The sequence below is a fragment of the Leguminivora glycinivorella genome, chromosome 17, assembly GCF_023078275.1.
Source record: "Leguminivora glycinivorella isolate SPB_JAAS2020 chromosome 17, LegGlyc_1.1, whole genome shotgun sequence".
In the NCBI taxonomy this organism is placed as follows: Eukaryota; Metazoa; Arthropoda; class Insecta; order Lepidoptera; family Tortricidae; genus Leguminivora; species Leguminivora glycinivorella.
The window spans coordinates 11,683,467-11,700,102 of NC_062987.1; the positions used below are offsets into that span (position 1 = coordinate 11,683,467).

Genomic DNA, 16,636 nt, shown 5'->3' on the forward strand with positions numbered 1-16,636 from the left:
TGTCGGAGAATTCGAAATGGAATGGTGCGGTTTTTGTACATAATGCGTTCTTCGAAAGTTAATTTCGGAAAAGTAGTGCATATTTTGTACTTTACTTGGGTGTGGTGCAGCGTCATTATTGACATTCTTCAATATTGAGAGTGAGACGGCTTAATGTATTTAAATTGTAGGTATTTTGTATAAATACTGTATCATTATTATATGTGTAATTATGTTTTAATACAGGTCATTTGTTTGTTATTAAATGTTTTTTTTTTTAATAATAAGTACTTAATAAATTCTAAAATATTTTTTTAAATTATCTACGGTATTTTAAAACTAATTTAATTATCTTCATCACCAACATCCCCGTTCTAATGGTTTCCTATCTCACGCATTTAAAAGCGGAAGGACCGGGGAATCAATTTATCATGTTTGCAAAAAAAACTTTCCCAAATGCTCTGATTCTGGTCAAGGAACCTTTTGTTGGTATTGTGTAGGGTAAAAGGGTTGCGGTATCTTCGCAAGACAGCGTGGGACGATTGCTGGCATCGCGGTATTATTTTACATCTGCATTTTTTTGACATGTCTTATTAGGCCAATAGCAAATCCTTGCAAATCTTTGCAAAAAAAAGTTACCGATATTTTGATCATAATACTAATTTATTCCGATAGTATTTAAATACTATGTCAAAATAGTATTCCTTTTCAAAATAGAAATCTGATTTTCATGAGTTATGGCATCGTAGGTATATTTATTTCTATTTAAACTACTCTGGACCTACCTATAAGAAAATGCCATTTTCTAACAATACAAACTACATATTTCCAAAAGGCCTTCCGCGCCCGCAGATTTTCTATACACCCATAAAACCTGAGGTCGCATCGTTCTCATCGATCATTTCCTACATCTCGATTAATCTTTCACGACCAGCATAGGGTGGCCCCTGAACGTATCGATATGAACTATCGATGTCGATACAAATGTTAACGGTTAAGGAGGGGTCAGGTTACGCTGGTCGGTATGGGTGAGGTACGTTGATGAAACCAATTACGGTGGCGTGAATTAAGTCGCTTAATGCTTTGCAGTTCGCATCGCGGAGTTAGGAATTGATGGAGAAGGTAATGTAGTAGACATCTGACGAAGTTTTAGCACATTCGATTTGACGCCATTTAAATACATTTGTAAAAGGGAATTCAAATCAATGGTGAACCCTTGAACAGGCATCTTTTGGGCGAGCTCACTCCATCGTAGGCCACGTCTTTGCCTTTTGGCCAAGAATAATCCCATATTATAATTTAAAAAAAAATAATAAAGAATCGTTATTTGAACTTACGGAAGTCGTTTTTACAGTAAAAATGATAAAATAATACATTTTTAATTAAAATTACAAATTTAATTACATAATTACCTAATAATTAAAATTTATAAAATCTCCAAGATAATCCAAATAGGTAACATTAGATCTTATTTGTAAAAAGAAAGCTTTTCAACTGTCAACCCGTTAACAACAATGACCCCAACGAAAACCGCATTTAAAAATGCCTCCATTTAATTCAAAGTTCCAATCCATTCCCAACAAACAATGGCGGGTCAGTCCGCGGTTATCAGGCGATCGCGCATCGCGTCAAATTTATCGCCGCCCGCGCAGGTTCACTTGCGCGTTACCATGGACACGAGCCCATGCGCTCACCAGTGTAATCTGGCCTTGAGATCCATGACAAACATATGTAATAATAGACCACGCTCATACTGGCTCATTTAAGTGACGAACTAGCCTCTAGTGAGGAATGACACGGCTGCCTGCTAATCTTTAGTATTCTTTCGTTTCGCATTCGTATGTTAAGAAGATATCGATAAATTCAATTATCGATGCTTCACTCCTCTAGTGATCTAGCTCAATAGGAGACTTTATTTTAGTTGCTATTTCTAGTACCTACAATAATTGTGATTATTGAAGGTAACTAACTGCATGGAACATAGTTTATTCGCGTTTTGTATCTGAATGTGTTTTTTTTTTAATACTTTATGTTTATCTCTTTATTTACCTCCTCTGGTATCTTTAGATTAGTAGTAATAGTAGTTCATCCCTTCTATTTTACATTTAAGATTTAAAAAAAAATTAAACAAATAACCGTTTTCATAAACCGTTTTGTTGTACTATCGCGTTCGCCGGAGGTTGAGCATTTCTTAACGAGACTCGTTTGTAGCCAAAACTCTTAAGGCGTCACGCCTCTTTTATGACAACCAATAAGGGTCGTGCAGTAAGTATATAACGTCAGTATTGTTTTAGGGTTTTGACCTGAATCTCTCAAACACGTGTTTGTTGACCAAACATCGTTGTCAGTTTATCAGTTTCATTTTAAACGTCCTCCTGCCAACAACGCTTTCCCCAAGTGACTAATACCAACCAATTTGTTAATTTTAAATTAATTTAAAATTAGCCAGCATGCCAGCAAATTTGAGTGAGTTGGAGAGGAGCAAAATAATAACCCTATGGGAGCAGGGATGCAATAAGTCGGAAATTTCGAGGCAGTTAAATGTGGCGGTAAGTTCATAAACTCCATTAATCTAATCTTTAGGATTACTCATAGAGCCCCCAACCGATATACTAAAATAAAAATTTCGTACTTACCTATATGATAATAATCTTTATTTACTCGGTTTTAATATCGCTTAACCGTAAACTGTTTTCAACATTTTTTCTTAAAACTCATAAAGCATAAGAATTCATGAAAGTTATGGGTCATAAAGACGAGAAAGCTTTGTTTTAGTGTGACCTCAATTAAACGGACACCGTGCACGAAGATGTAAGTGCAAAATCTCAGGTCATCGCAAACAATGAGCGGTCAAATCCACAATATGAATGCTTTTACTTCTGAGTGACCTGTAAGCGCAAAAAGAGGCTTAAAATAAATAATGTACCAAAGGATACCTTCTTTCTTGGGATTGTATATAATGAGTAGAATAGAGATGGGCCGAATATTCGGTAAATATTCGGTATTCGGCATATTCGGCAAGTTTTTCAATGTTCGTATTCGGCCGAATAGTTCGGTTATATTGCCGAATATTTACCGAATAAACAAAGTAAATAAATAGCGTAAGTTGTTTCGTAATTCATCGGATAATGACATCCTATTTCAGGATTCTAAGGAACCACCAAAGGGATTTAAATATGCGTTAAAATATATATACCTAAAATAATTAATTAATTACTAGCTTTTACCCGCGGCTTCGCCCGCGTAATAAAAGTATTCATTAAGATTTTCATTTGGATCCTTAGGTTTCTCTGGTATATTTATCTGCGATTATTTCGATTGCACATAATACTTTTGCTTGCAATGATTGTAGAAATATTACACATCGACCACAGCGTAGGTAATTCTATATACGCTGGGGAAACCTTTATAAACATCCCACATAGCCCGTATTTCGACACTATATGATCGGTGGGTAAAAAGTACTTTTTTCTATTATCCCTTACAATTTTTTACATTTTGCTTATACTTATCGCAAACGTAATCTTCAAGCAAGCAAACAACGATCGTCTTAGAGCACTTTGATTGTAAGAGACCGCCGACCGATTATCCGTATCCCTCTAACGATACCCATATTATCCGTATCCGTATCCCTATCTCTATCCCTATCGCTAACGCTATGGCTATCGCTATCCCTATCGCTATCCCTATCGCTATCCCTATCCCTTATCAAGATAACACTAAGTTCTCGCGCTTTGTACACATATTTAAAGTCACATACAGGTCGAAAGCGATTAATTAACATTATTTTTACCTTTTTTCCCAACGTTTCGGCCAGGTTGCACTGGCCGTGGTCGCGGAAGACTGACGTCCCAGCAAAATGTCACCGGAGATGTAAACAACACAAAACTACCCGATATTAATTTATATAAATGTTCGGGGTAGACAAATAAATATAATCTACCCGCATGTAATTATTTACGACATCACATTAGAAACCTCAAAAATAACAGTACTTCTCCACTATGTAATGGATGTTATTATACATATATAAACCTTCCTCTTGAATCACTCTATCTATTAAAAGAAAACCGCATCAAAATCCGTTGCGTAGTTTCAAAGATTTAAGCATACAAAGGGACATAGGGACATAGGGACAGAAAAAGTGACTTTGTTTTATACTATGTAGTGACAGTGATGTAAAAAAGTAAAATAACGTAGCTTAACATACAAAAACCAAAATTTTGTTATGCACCACATTAAAGGAACATTAAGAGCCTTAGTACTCATTACTAACCAATCATTGAAAAGTTTTAAGTGCTCTAAGGATTTAAAATATGGCGGACCCAATATTCGGCCGAATGTTCGGTTCGGTAACAGCTGAACCGAATGTTCGGCCGAATATTCGTATTCGGCAAAGTCCGTATTCGGCCCATCTCTAGAGTAGAATGTAGTAATTAATAATTATACCTATATATACCTACGTTTAATATGAGGCAAAGAAAAAATATACATTACAAAATTCAGAATAGGTGTGTAACGTTCCATGTCAAAAGGGTTTTTAAGAACCTATGAATTTCTGCAGCAGTTTTAGATAGTTTAGACATGGAAAGCTTCATAAAATATCGTTAATATCTAGCTAGAAATATACTAACAACAATTAAACCTCTGAACACGGCCGTCCTGAATTAAATTTTGCTTGTGAAACTTTTTTATTTAGGTATACATGGTTCATGTTTAAGTAAATAGCGCCTCCTTTTACCTTTATACATCTTTACGCCATTTTTACTATACCGGTCATAAAGCAAGAAAGTCAATCTGCTCGCCATAAACGCGCGAAACCTTTGTTCCATACTCACATGGCCTCAATTAAACAGTCATCGCGCAGACGGATGTAAGTGCATAATCTCAGCGCAGGTCATCGGTAACAAGGCGAGCGGTCACGAGTGCCCGGTATGGGAAAGCTCCCAGCATACAAATGCAGTTACGACCGTATGCAGCTGGGGCGTGAGCGTGTGATGGAGATGGCGATTTGGTACCAATATGTTTTACCGTAGGTTATCGCTAGCTATTAAAAAATGAATAAGGGTTTACTAAGACCGTTTTTTGATAATATTAACACGAAAGGGCAAATAATTAGTTCTTCTACGGAACCCTACACTGAGCGTGGCCCGACACGCTCTTTTTTTAGCCTCTTTTAGTGTCCCACTGCTGGGCAAAGGGTGTCGGCGTTTGCCCACCATTTTGGGTAGAATGCGTCCAGGTCATCCCACCAACTCCTTTTTGGTCTGCCCCCGGCCTGCACCGGCCTGTTCCTCGGTTTCTTTATTATTAATCATTCTATTAGAACTAAATCTTAATTCACCTAAATATCCTGAACTAATATTAGACTCACCTGCGGCTGTGAATCTCTAAGGCCCACTTGCACCAACCACTTAACTCAGGGTTAGTGGGCTGCCATCTGTCAAATTCCATATAAAATGGTGGGTTAACTCTCCATTTTCGTTGGTGCAAGTGGCCCTAACTTTCCTATTTCTATGCTGAGAATAAGCTTCTATTTTATAACATAACCCCATTTTCTTCTTGAATAGATAAAATATTATTTCACTATTTGAGGTATATTAGGTGCCTAAACAATAATAAGATATTAGAATGAAAAACCAAGCAAAAAATGTAAACCTGTAACTTTTGTTCAGTAGTGAAACCAAACGAAGGAGCATACCCCGTGCACCTATTGAGTAAGGAAAATAAAGACTACTTTGTACAGATATTTGAAGAATACTATCTTTCTACAAGAGGGAAGTGGACTAGGTACTACAACAAAGTTGCAAGTAACATACGTATATTGTTGTCGGAAATGCAACACCTACGAATGGGATTCAATATCCTTTGGACCGAATGACTGTTTGCGATTATTGGTGACAAATTTACATTTACTTTGCTTAGGTTTTGATGTTTGTATGCATTGTTAACCGTATGTTATTCTTTAATTAAATTATTTTGAATAGTAAATGTCCTTCCGTTTCAGACTGCATCAGGTAATTCTAATTCTCCGATGTAATTCTGACATTGTATTTTACACCTTTTGAGGCTGAAATTAAAATTCAACGGAACATATAGTTGAAGCTTGATGTCAGAAATGTAATAACGACTACTAAAGTATTATACGAGTAAGTACCTTAATCTGAGAAGAATAGGACGTACATAGTTTCAACCTCATTTCTTCAATTACTTTTGCAATTGCTATAATGATTCTTTAGTTTCCAAAAATAGAAATGTAATTTAGGAAACAATGCTAATATATCCTTCATCACGCCTTCCAGATTCAATTCTATCACATTATCACAAGTTATTGTTCCGTTTAAGATAAAGTGGGTGTTAAAAATCATCAACACAGGGCCCAGTGAAAGACGATAGTCGATGTTCGCTTATGATTTATGTTGTGTTGTTTCGTGTGTTGGTATTGTTCTTGTGTCGTGGGCGGTTGTTAGATTTATAATACTTTGCCCTATGCTATGACTAAATACGATTAATGTTTTAGCGACTTGATATTCGAATGAATGATGCCGGTTTAATTGCTTTATCGTGATTTTGATCTATTTGTCTAAAGTAAACTAGTGGCGATTTCATGCTAAGTATTTCAAATGTTATATTTTTTGCATGTATCAAAATATTTTTATGAACTTTGATTAATATTAGGAACTTTTGTAATAAACTCAGTGAATTCCAAAGGAATGCGGCAGAAGACAAAAAATGGTAGGTAAGCGTTCGTTTGTTTACTCGCGCAAACTGAAAAAACATCCTTTTGCGAATCGAAAATGGATGTAATTCAATAGCGTGCTCTATTAAATACGTCCGTGACGTGTGGTGAATATCGCACAGAACACGATCCGACGTGCTATCAAAAGACTTTGGACAAGGGTCAGGAATCCGAAGATCATGGGCGATGTAAAGATCAGGTAGAATAAAGAAAAAAAAATTGATTTCGCTGAATAATACGCGGATAAAACCGTAGAAGCGAAAAATTATAATTATAAAGTAAAAGTTAGATGTGCAAGTTAGAGAGATTCATGTAATCTGACATGATTCTTTTGAACATAATTATGTAAACAGTTTTGTGTAATCAACGTACATAGTTAAAGATAAAGCAACAAAATAATTATGACAATTGACAACGTACCTAAAGTACCTATAGATTTGAATCAGTAACGATCACTATCAACGAATAAACTAATACACCATAACTGTACAATACAGCAGCCGTCGATTAAAACACAATAGCAAAAAAATATAGAAAGTGACACTTGTAAACCCTTTTCTAATAAAATTGATGAAAGGAACGCATAATGACACACAATAGTTATTTTGCCTATGCTTCGGAAACCAACCCCATTCGGCATTGTAGAAACGTTATCGGGCAGTATGTGGGTGTGTGAGCCTGTTTTGCCCAAAAAAAGTCTTTTGACCAATTGTTTGTCAAAGGACCACTGTGTATTTTTTGCCGAGGTGTTTATAGAAGTTTGACCATGGGAAAATATTGGAGCTTCAGGTGGCTCTATCCGAGTCGGGATTGGGCCCTTTGTTAACCTGTATGATTTTGATAAATCTTTGCATCCTTTCTTTTGGCTATTTGATGGGTTTTGAAATGTGTCCACTGACTTTTTTCTAAAAGTTCAACTTTTAACGTCGTTTCGAGTGACCTTTTTATTTATTACCGTCTCAAGTGTGTTGCAAGGTAATGCTCCAAAAGCTGACACCTTCAATCTGTCGACACGTCTCAGCCTAATAACACCTACCAAACTTTAAATCGGCTCCAACATTGAAAGGCCGACAATAACAAATTGGTATTAAAGCCTGACAAAGATGGACTTGAGAGACTGTCCACCCACTCCCGGCTATTGATCGCGGACTAACAATAAATTAATTCTTGTTATGAACATTTTTTATCCCATTGTATTTTAGCCGAGTATTTATTTTCGTAGGCCCCGTAATTGAGCCTAATGGGCGGACATTGGTCAAAGATTTGCCCCGGGATGAAAGGTACAATGGCTTCTTTTAAAGCACTACGATAATTTGTTTAATGAGTCTGTTAGAATTTAAGGATGGTATAAGATTTATAAGAAATTATATAGTTAAACAGGATACAATTTAATGTAACACAATATTTCAAATAAACCTACGGTAGGTTTATATTTATTTATCGAAACAAATCAGTTAAAACTTTCTAATTTGATGATCAAAATCAATACTTCGAATGACGTTAACAAAAAAGTGGTCACAATGAGCACCGATTTCTTGTAGACGATAAGTTACTGAAGGTGTATTATCGCCCGTTGCATCTACATCCCAAGATTAAGTCTAAACCGTTCACAAAGGTGTTTAGCTACTGTTTTTATTGTTTGCAACACGATTTGTTTTGTTAACAAGAGCAATCCTTTTTTCTGTCAATGGATTGTTTGTTAATCCCAAATCTACAACGTTACCTTTTTGGTCATCCGATTTCCTTTATTTCACGTGATGAATAATATAAATTTCGATCGATCGAAATACTATATCTTTTTAATAATGCCTCCAACGTCGTTTTGTACTGCTTAATAGGGCCGGACTAATAAATCCAATTTAAATGTTACCCGGACCTCCATTGACATAACATATGTAAATCCATACGTCTTTATCTTAAGAATCACAAATGCAAAATGCCGATCGCTGCGGACATTTAAAAATAAAAAAAAATACGCAGCCAGTCCACTTCGATCGAAATTCAAAACGGGTGGCCGCCGTCCGCGGAATCATTATTCTAAATTCGAAAATTAACTTGATTCCCATAATTTAAATATCAACTGCCAGTTCCCGAGTAGTCCTTTCTCCTGTCCCTGTTCCGCTCTAATGTAAAGATGTCGATTGCTAAATTTATATGTTCTCTTGACGAATTCAATTTATTGGTGCTCTTCTTCGACTTGCATTTGTAAGAGATGGGACTCTTGATTCTTTCCCACGATTGCGCATGTAGCTGCATAAATACATACAACTTGTGAAAATTTTACTTGCATTATTTTTATATGACGTTTCTGGACATATAAGAGTTAACAAGGGTCTCAAAATTATTTTAATAGATGCCTTTATAAATTCGATTGAAAAGTATGTTCATATTTATTTATTTGTTGTTAATAACATTCTGCCTTAATTAACATAAAGAATTTCCATCGGCCTCGGCCATTGATTTTCTTTCGCCTACACTCGCAATTACAATTGTTAATACAAATGTTTTTCCAGTATTCAATGTTATTATTATCATAATTACTATAATTACGTTGAGGTCAGTGATAGAGCTATAAGTAACATGGCATCGTGATCGATAAATCCGGTTGTAATGCGATTCTGCGATATCCTTAATGAAGACATATTGAATCGCCAAGCGGGAATGGACAAGATATAAGCAATGTTTAAATTGACGTGCGGCTCTTTTATGTAGCATTCATTCAATTTTGTACCGGATCCAACGGCATCAAAACGAAATACAACTGTAATATATTTAGAATATTTAGATGCTTGAAAGAGGTCTATGAAGAAAAATATATTGAGCATACAAGTACAGTACTTAAATAAAAGATTTTAGTGCTTGTATTAGCGGATTTACTATAAGTTACTTACTTTCTGATTCTGTTTAGCGACGGATTTATAATATCACAAAAAATTGTCTAAAAAATTCCGTTTTAAGACAAACGTAGAGAATACAGTCACATAATGCAACAGACAATACCAATTAAAAGCCAGATAACCAAACAAAAAACCATATCAATTAGCGACAAAAACTCGTTGCAAAAAGGTTGTGCCCACGTCATTGAGGTATATGTACTACGTACTAGAGGCGACGTTGCTAAGAGAATTTTTACACACCCCACTGCGGTCCAATGGACCGCAACGTTGTCAGTCCTTACCAGGTCCTTGCGGTGCAGTGACGTGCTGTGATGCACATACTTTCCACGTGAATAATGCCTTCTTGTGTGCTTAAAAATTGTACTAATCACTCGAGGAAATCAAATAAAAGCCAAGGTGTGACATTTCATCGGTAAATTAAACAAAAAACTCGTCTATAATATTTTAAGATTGAATATTCTACAAACTCGCGAGCGGGAGCGACACTGCCGCCATTTTGGTGACGCAATCATAGACTATAAAAAGTTAACCGCGCAGATGTGCCATTTACACTGTTCCTACTAGTGTACGTGTTTCACCTCTAATATAGTTGCGAAATATAAATATTTCTACAGTAGAACCCGGTTAAAACGATCACGTTTAATACGATTTCCCGCATATTACGCCATTTTACGCCGGTCCCCACAATTTGACACTTGTTTTCAGACATTTTTTCACGGTTAATACGACTCGCGTCCCCGCTTAATACACCATCTAAAACCACCCACCTTGCATTACTTTACAACTTTATTTATGCGGGTGACAACAATCGGAACTAATTGTACTGTACTAATTACGCGATTCTGGCGACACCGACACCCGTAAAGATAAATTTGTAATTTGTCGTCCTAACCTGTCCTAACTCAGCGGGTAGTGCGATAGTTAGTACCTATAAAAAACCTACCTACCAGCAGCGGCTGGTTCATACAAGCCGATTCCCACCGGCTTGCCTAAAATTGATTACTCTTAAAGTACCTAATGTCAAGGTAGGTTTCTTTTGTGCTCAGTGTTGCCTAGCAGAATTTTTCACCAACCGCCACTGCTACCTACATACACTTCGCTCATTATCACTGCTGCGGTGTTGAGTTTCTGAATTCTTTGTCCCATCTTTGGTTTAGTGATGTCAAAAATAAGAAGAAAAGCATTATCGCTCCAAGTAAAAATAACCATATTAAAAGTTTACGATTAAAAATCACAATTTTTTCACGTTTAATACGATTTCCCGTATAATACGCTTTTTTGGCTGGGTCCCCTCAGAATCGTTTTAAGCGGGTTCTACTGTATTTGGAAAATTATTAAGTAACTACTTACTATTTCATTAATTATTTTACTAAAATATAAAAAAAGTTTATTTGTTTAATACGAGTATATATATTTAATAGTTTTTGAGTAAAATTGTATTTTTAGCACGCTCACTTTTTGAAGTTTTCTTCGGCCTGGTCATGAAAAAACGTCCAAGTGCGAGTCGGACTCGCGCACCGAGGGTTTCGTACAAATGGAAAGGAAATGGGTAGTAAGGTTAAAATTATTAAAAAAAAATATATTATGTGATGTAACTAAAAATTTATGGTTTTCGTAATTTTTCCTTTATCTATGCTATAAGACGTTGCTTCGTACCAAATTTCAAGATTCTGAGTTCACGGGAAGCACCCTGTAGGTTTTGATTCCCTTGCAAGTGTCGAAAATTTGCGGCATAAACGGCTGTATCTTTTGATTGCGTTGGCTTAGAAGTTTGATTTTTTCACAGCTTCAAGGGACAGTAGACCTGAGTAATTGATATAAATTTCAGCTTCATACCTCCACGCGTTCCTGAGAAAAAGGGTCTTGACAGACGGACGGACGGACGGACAGACGGACAACAAAGTGATCCTATAAGGGTTCCGTTTTTTCCTTTTGAGGTACGGAACCCTAAAAAGGGAACAATTGATACGCTTTGTCCAAAAAAATCGTGCTGAGGAAACTTGGTTACCAACTGACCACTATATGACCCCGCACGTTTAATATTTTCAGCATGTGCAGTGTTTTAGCTTGGCAACGTCGCGCTCGCCGTACATATACCTCAAAGTTAACTTTGCGCTCGCCGTTCAAAAAAGTTTGTTGAAAAGTTACCGCGGTGTCTCCCGTCTAGCCTCGTACCTGGTAAAGTGATTTTACGATTCCTGAATTTACACTTTTGAGGAGGGTTTTAAAAAGCAGAAAGGTTTCCTTGTCTACCCTTAGGCGTAATTGGGATTACGTTAAAACCTGTCCCTGAATCGTTTAAATTTTTAATGCTCCATGACACGGTGTCATTTAATGCAACATCCCTAATTAGAGTTAACGATAATGTATCCTTGGATTTAAAAAAATGTACAAGGCAATTACAACGTTTTTGTAAGCTATACCTAGCTATGTATATCCACACAAAAGGTTTGTTCAAGTATACGAATGGGGTTCGAGATTCCATTGTTGGGAACGGCAAAAACTGAGTACCTCGAACTTCTTACGTTCAAAATAAGAACAAACGTGTCATCGACGAAATGACGCGTGTCGACCAATCGGGCGCGACGGCCGCAGATGTCGGTGACGTCATGGTGGCAGCGACCAATGAGAGTGGTCCGTCGCCTCCGGTCAACTTGGACTAATTGCCCATGTGTGCGATAACAGCTTTGAGATGCCGTGCGCGTGCACACCGCTCCGCTCTCAATGAGTATTGCACGCAGAAATCATGGAATATTTAATTTTATGATGCCGACCTTCTAGGAATAATTACAGTTAGTGATGCAAATTTGTGTTTACAGTTAATTTGTTGATTATTTTCTTGACTCATTTGTGAATCTTGTAATATAATCCTGGTTATTGATACAGTAAGACTTTAAATGAATTGAATGGATAAATTTAATAAGCGAAGAGTGCTGCTTGAGTTGATAAAATCTTGGTGTTTCCCAAAATTCGCTTATAACAAATCTAAAATTCGTGACTTATAATTTTTACATGAACATAACATATATATATCTTAGAGAAAATTCTACCGCTTCTATCGATCCGATGTGAAAAAACTTTCTTTTCACATTTCACAAATTAAAATTCATCATCAAACCAACAATACTGAAAGGCAGCTTAAACACAGGTTTGCACTACAAACAAAAAGCAACAGTTACAATTTCCGCCAGAGAACGAGATATATCGTCCGTTTAATTTAAGCCAAAGTAAAGCATGAGAAATATTGAGTGCAACAATGTGCAATTAAAATATATAACTGTTGGCCAGTGGGAACGCGCGACAATGGTAAATACGAGTTAACGAAGTAAAACAGTTTCTTCGTATTTGTAGTGGTCAATGTGTACTGGATTATACTTATTTTACTATTTATTTTGTTCGTTTATTACTTAATTTTTTTTATAATTTGTTTATTTTTTCTTGGCTGACTTGAATGTACTTAACATTGTTTGATAGGTATATATTTGCTGTATATTTTTTTATTAATCATATACCATTATTTTTTTCTTTACATTTACTAGATTGTTACTTAACTAAGTAATTTTTATTTGGTTTATTGATTTTTTTGGTTTCATCATCTTCACAAACTTTGTCATATCTTCTTGATTTACTCGTTTGATAGTTATTATTTAGTGTCTTTTTCAAAATTATTTTTTAGGATATTTACTTTAAATTTATTAAAACTGTTTATTATTTTAACATTTCACAAAATATCTCGACCCTATTGTTTTAGACTCAAGTAAAATTTCTCATGAATAATTTCTTCAGTTTTTTTTTGTACATAATATATGACAATAATTTATTATACATAGATTTACCTACATTTGATTTCATTTCGCACCTTTTACATTTGAGAGTATATTTCTCTTCAAATGTATACTGTCTTTTGTTTTCATTTTAGCTCCCATTTTAATAATCCCACAATTTCCATCAAAAAACTTCCTTCAAACTTTCCACACATGTTTGACCGCGCACCCTTATCTCCCAGCTCGCCAGTCAGCTGATGAAAGCCCTTTCAGCTCGGACAACGATGACCACAATCGTCTTGCGTCAATATTGACACAGGGCTCGGGTATTAAGTAGCTCGGTGCGGTGAATGGAGTCTCCGAGGTACGCTGTTTGTGTCGCTGTGTGCGGTGTTTCGCTAAATTTCGTGCCTTTGACGGCGATTGTCTTATTAGAGATTTAATGAGAATCTTACTGTAAATATTTGTGGGCCACATTTATATCTGGCTTTGCAGTTTTTTCTTGTATGTTTTTCTGGTCAGCAGTTTTTAAAACATTAATTATTATCATTGATTTTATTATTTGTGAAATGTTTTACAACTTACCTTGCGCGATGCGTACAGCTGGCATCTTGATTCTCATCTTGATTTGGTCACCTATTTTTAGATCTTCAACAACTTCTTTATCAAAAAGAATTTTATCTAAATATCTTCTACGGCGACAGTTCGTCACTTCACATTCACAGCCCCGACGGCTTATCGTTCAGTGTTTTAAAAAGTTTTTGATAACGGGGTCGAGATGTCACAGGATACTCGAAAGTCCGACGGCAGAAAACTTGCGTAAATTTTCTAGTCATCTTCGTAACTTTTTCATGTTTAGCAAATTATTTTGCACTTATAAACTTGCTTACTTTTTTCTTTTCATGTTGCTCTGCACCGGTTTGCCCTTCGGATGTTTATTCGCCAAAATTTGGTCATGCGTTCTTATCAACACTTGAATGAGCGTCTCAGTGTAATCTAATCAATCCACACCTAGAGGCGATTTCGTTATTTGGCGAACGTGGCTGTTGGTCACACTTTAGATTTTATAGTATGATAAAACTTCTTCACTTTTCAGTTCGAAATATTTGTTTTCACTGTCCTTCAGAAAGTTCACTAAATTGTCAGTTAAGACGGAAAAATACTGTTTATTTATGTATATTAAAATCAACGATAAGAGATTAAAACGTAAAGATTTTCAGGAGTTGTATGTTCAGTTTACGTATAGTCGCGCTCGAGTGCCGCGTGTGCGGAGCGGTGTAGCAGGTGCGCGGCCGGCCGCCCGCTCTCGCCCGATGTCCGAGAGCGTCTGTCCTGTGTCCCTTCGCGCGAGGGCTCCGCGGCCTCCGCATGTCCACGAGTCGCGCCATCTCGCTCGGCCGGCCGACGAGGGCGCGTGCGAGTCCGTACGGCTAGCCAGGGGTTACTCGCGGTCGCAGCCGCCTCGGCTGAACGAGCGAGACGCAGCGTCCCTCCCGCGCGGCGAACGCCCGCGCGCGACAGAGACGGCCAGCGATCATAAGTGCCGTGCGTTGGTGTGCGTGCGCGGGTGGGGCGAAGATGCAACGCGTACAAAAGAAAAGGGATAATATTTGCTTGCATATTTCATGACTCGATTAGGAGATGGAATTTTTAATTGAACGGACCTATTAGATGCGGTCAGTCTCGGCTTAAATATTAAAAAGTTCGTTAATTTGATGTTAGCATTTTTTTCTTAGACTCTGGTCCTACTTTCTCCAAAAATAAAATAACTGGTAAATAAAAAAAATACTTAGGTTTAAAAATTGTAAAAGGGATGTACCATTTTTCCTCTATAACGACGAAAATTTAACAATACTATTCTTTAACGAGTCAAATCGCTCCCCGTAGCGCTACGAATGCTACGCTCGTAGCAACACGTGTTCGTAGACATGAATTGCATGTAAAAATATTAACGTTGACTAGACTAGCAAAATAAAATGTTTACAGAAAAATGTAGGTTACATTTTTTTTAGTAATGACTCTGAAATGTTAAAGGGTTAAAAATGTTGTCGATAAAATGTACTAAATAATGCATCTCTCAAACACGCACGAGGCTACGCTGCTCCACTACATTTTTCACTCTCACTCCGCCAAGTTTTAGAGCACATTTTTCCCGGCGTTATTTTACTTAAGACGCCACGAGGAACTTATCTCGGTCGGTCCTTGACTTTAATAAGTTTTATGAGTGTCAGTCGCGACTTAACTGCCGCGAGAACGCCGGCGAAAAACGAACTTTTTCATAATTGTTTCTGAACGAACTCTGCGAACTTTGCGTTCGATTTTTAAATTCGTGAATTGTTTTAGCTTTGATTGATTGGGAAAAATGTTGTCAACTGTTTTAGTGATACGAAACGTTTTTTTTTTAAACAAAAGACAAATGATAGCTTGAATACCTTTTTAAAGTCACATTGTTTGGGTACGAACTTATACATGTTTTATACGAATCCTTTGAATTGCACCGTGGCTTGACCAAACACGCTACGATAGGCTGAAACCCCGTGGTCATCCAATGTCCAGTATGTGATGCAACCTTGAAAATATCCCCATTCCTCTCTAATCTTCATATGTATTAGGAAAAGATAGAGACAAATAGGCTGGTCCGTTTTCCGAAGTGAAAAGCGAGGGACATAATGACCGATGTATGTCTATCTCGGTCGAGAGTAGGATTGCGAGGGGGTGGTGAAAGGGATGGTGATGTGTAGCACGCATGTGTGTCCGATGCCGCTACTCGCCGATAGGGGGCACGTGGAAAACTATGTCGCGTTTCGCTTAGATATGAACCTTAGTTGAGGTTCGGATCCAAGTATAAGGAGAGGAAAGGCTGTGTGTTGATGCCGGAAAGTTTATTATGTGTTAGTTTTCATCATATTTTCTGTGGCAGATCTTTTTTTCTAAATATATAATACAGTTGATAAGTAGTGTAGATTGCTAAATGTGTGATTGAATTTGTGTTTTGTGTGTATACATTTTTATAGTTTAATCGGATATGATATCTGCGTTGCCGATGATGAAAATAACGTTTACTTATTTCCTCTTTTGAAGTTAAATAATTATATTGTACCTACCTAAAATAATATTTTTTCACCACACCAACTGGCAAGGCTCTGTTTGCTGTTCGAAAATAGATAGCAAAATTTCATTTTAAAAATAAATATTGAACAAATTGATGGATTTGATTTAGTTTGATATTTTATAGTCAGTACCTATTTTGTTGGTGT

General features: G+C 36.7%; 1 protein-coding gene across 1 annotated transcript in view; it reads right to left on the minus strand.

The window, feature by feature from the left end:
* Positions 1 to 14,698, minus strand: part of LOC125235248 (B-cell lymphoma/leukemia 11B) — a 53,809-nt gene extending 39,111 nt beyond the window's left edge. Inside the window, exon 1 of the mRNA XM_048141743.1 lies at positions 13,965 to 14,698. Within this exon, the coding sequence (XP_047997700.1) occupies positions 13,965 to 14,001 (37 nt within the window). The 5' untranslated portion in view covers positions 14,002 to 14,698. The remainder of the gene's footprint in view (positions 1 to 13,964) is intronic.
* Positions 14,699 to 16,636: the final 1,938 nt, after the last annotated feature.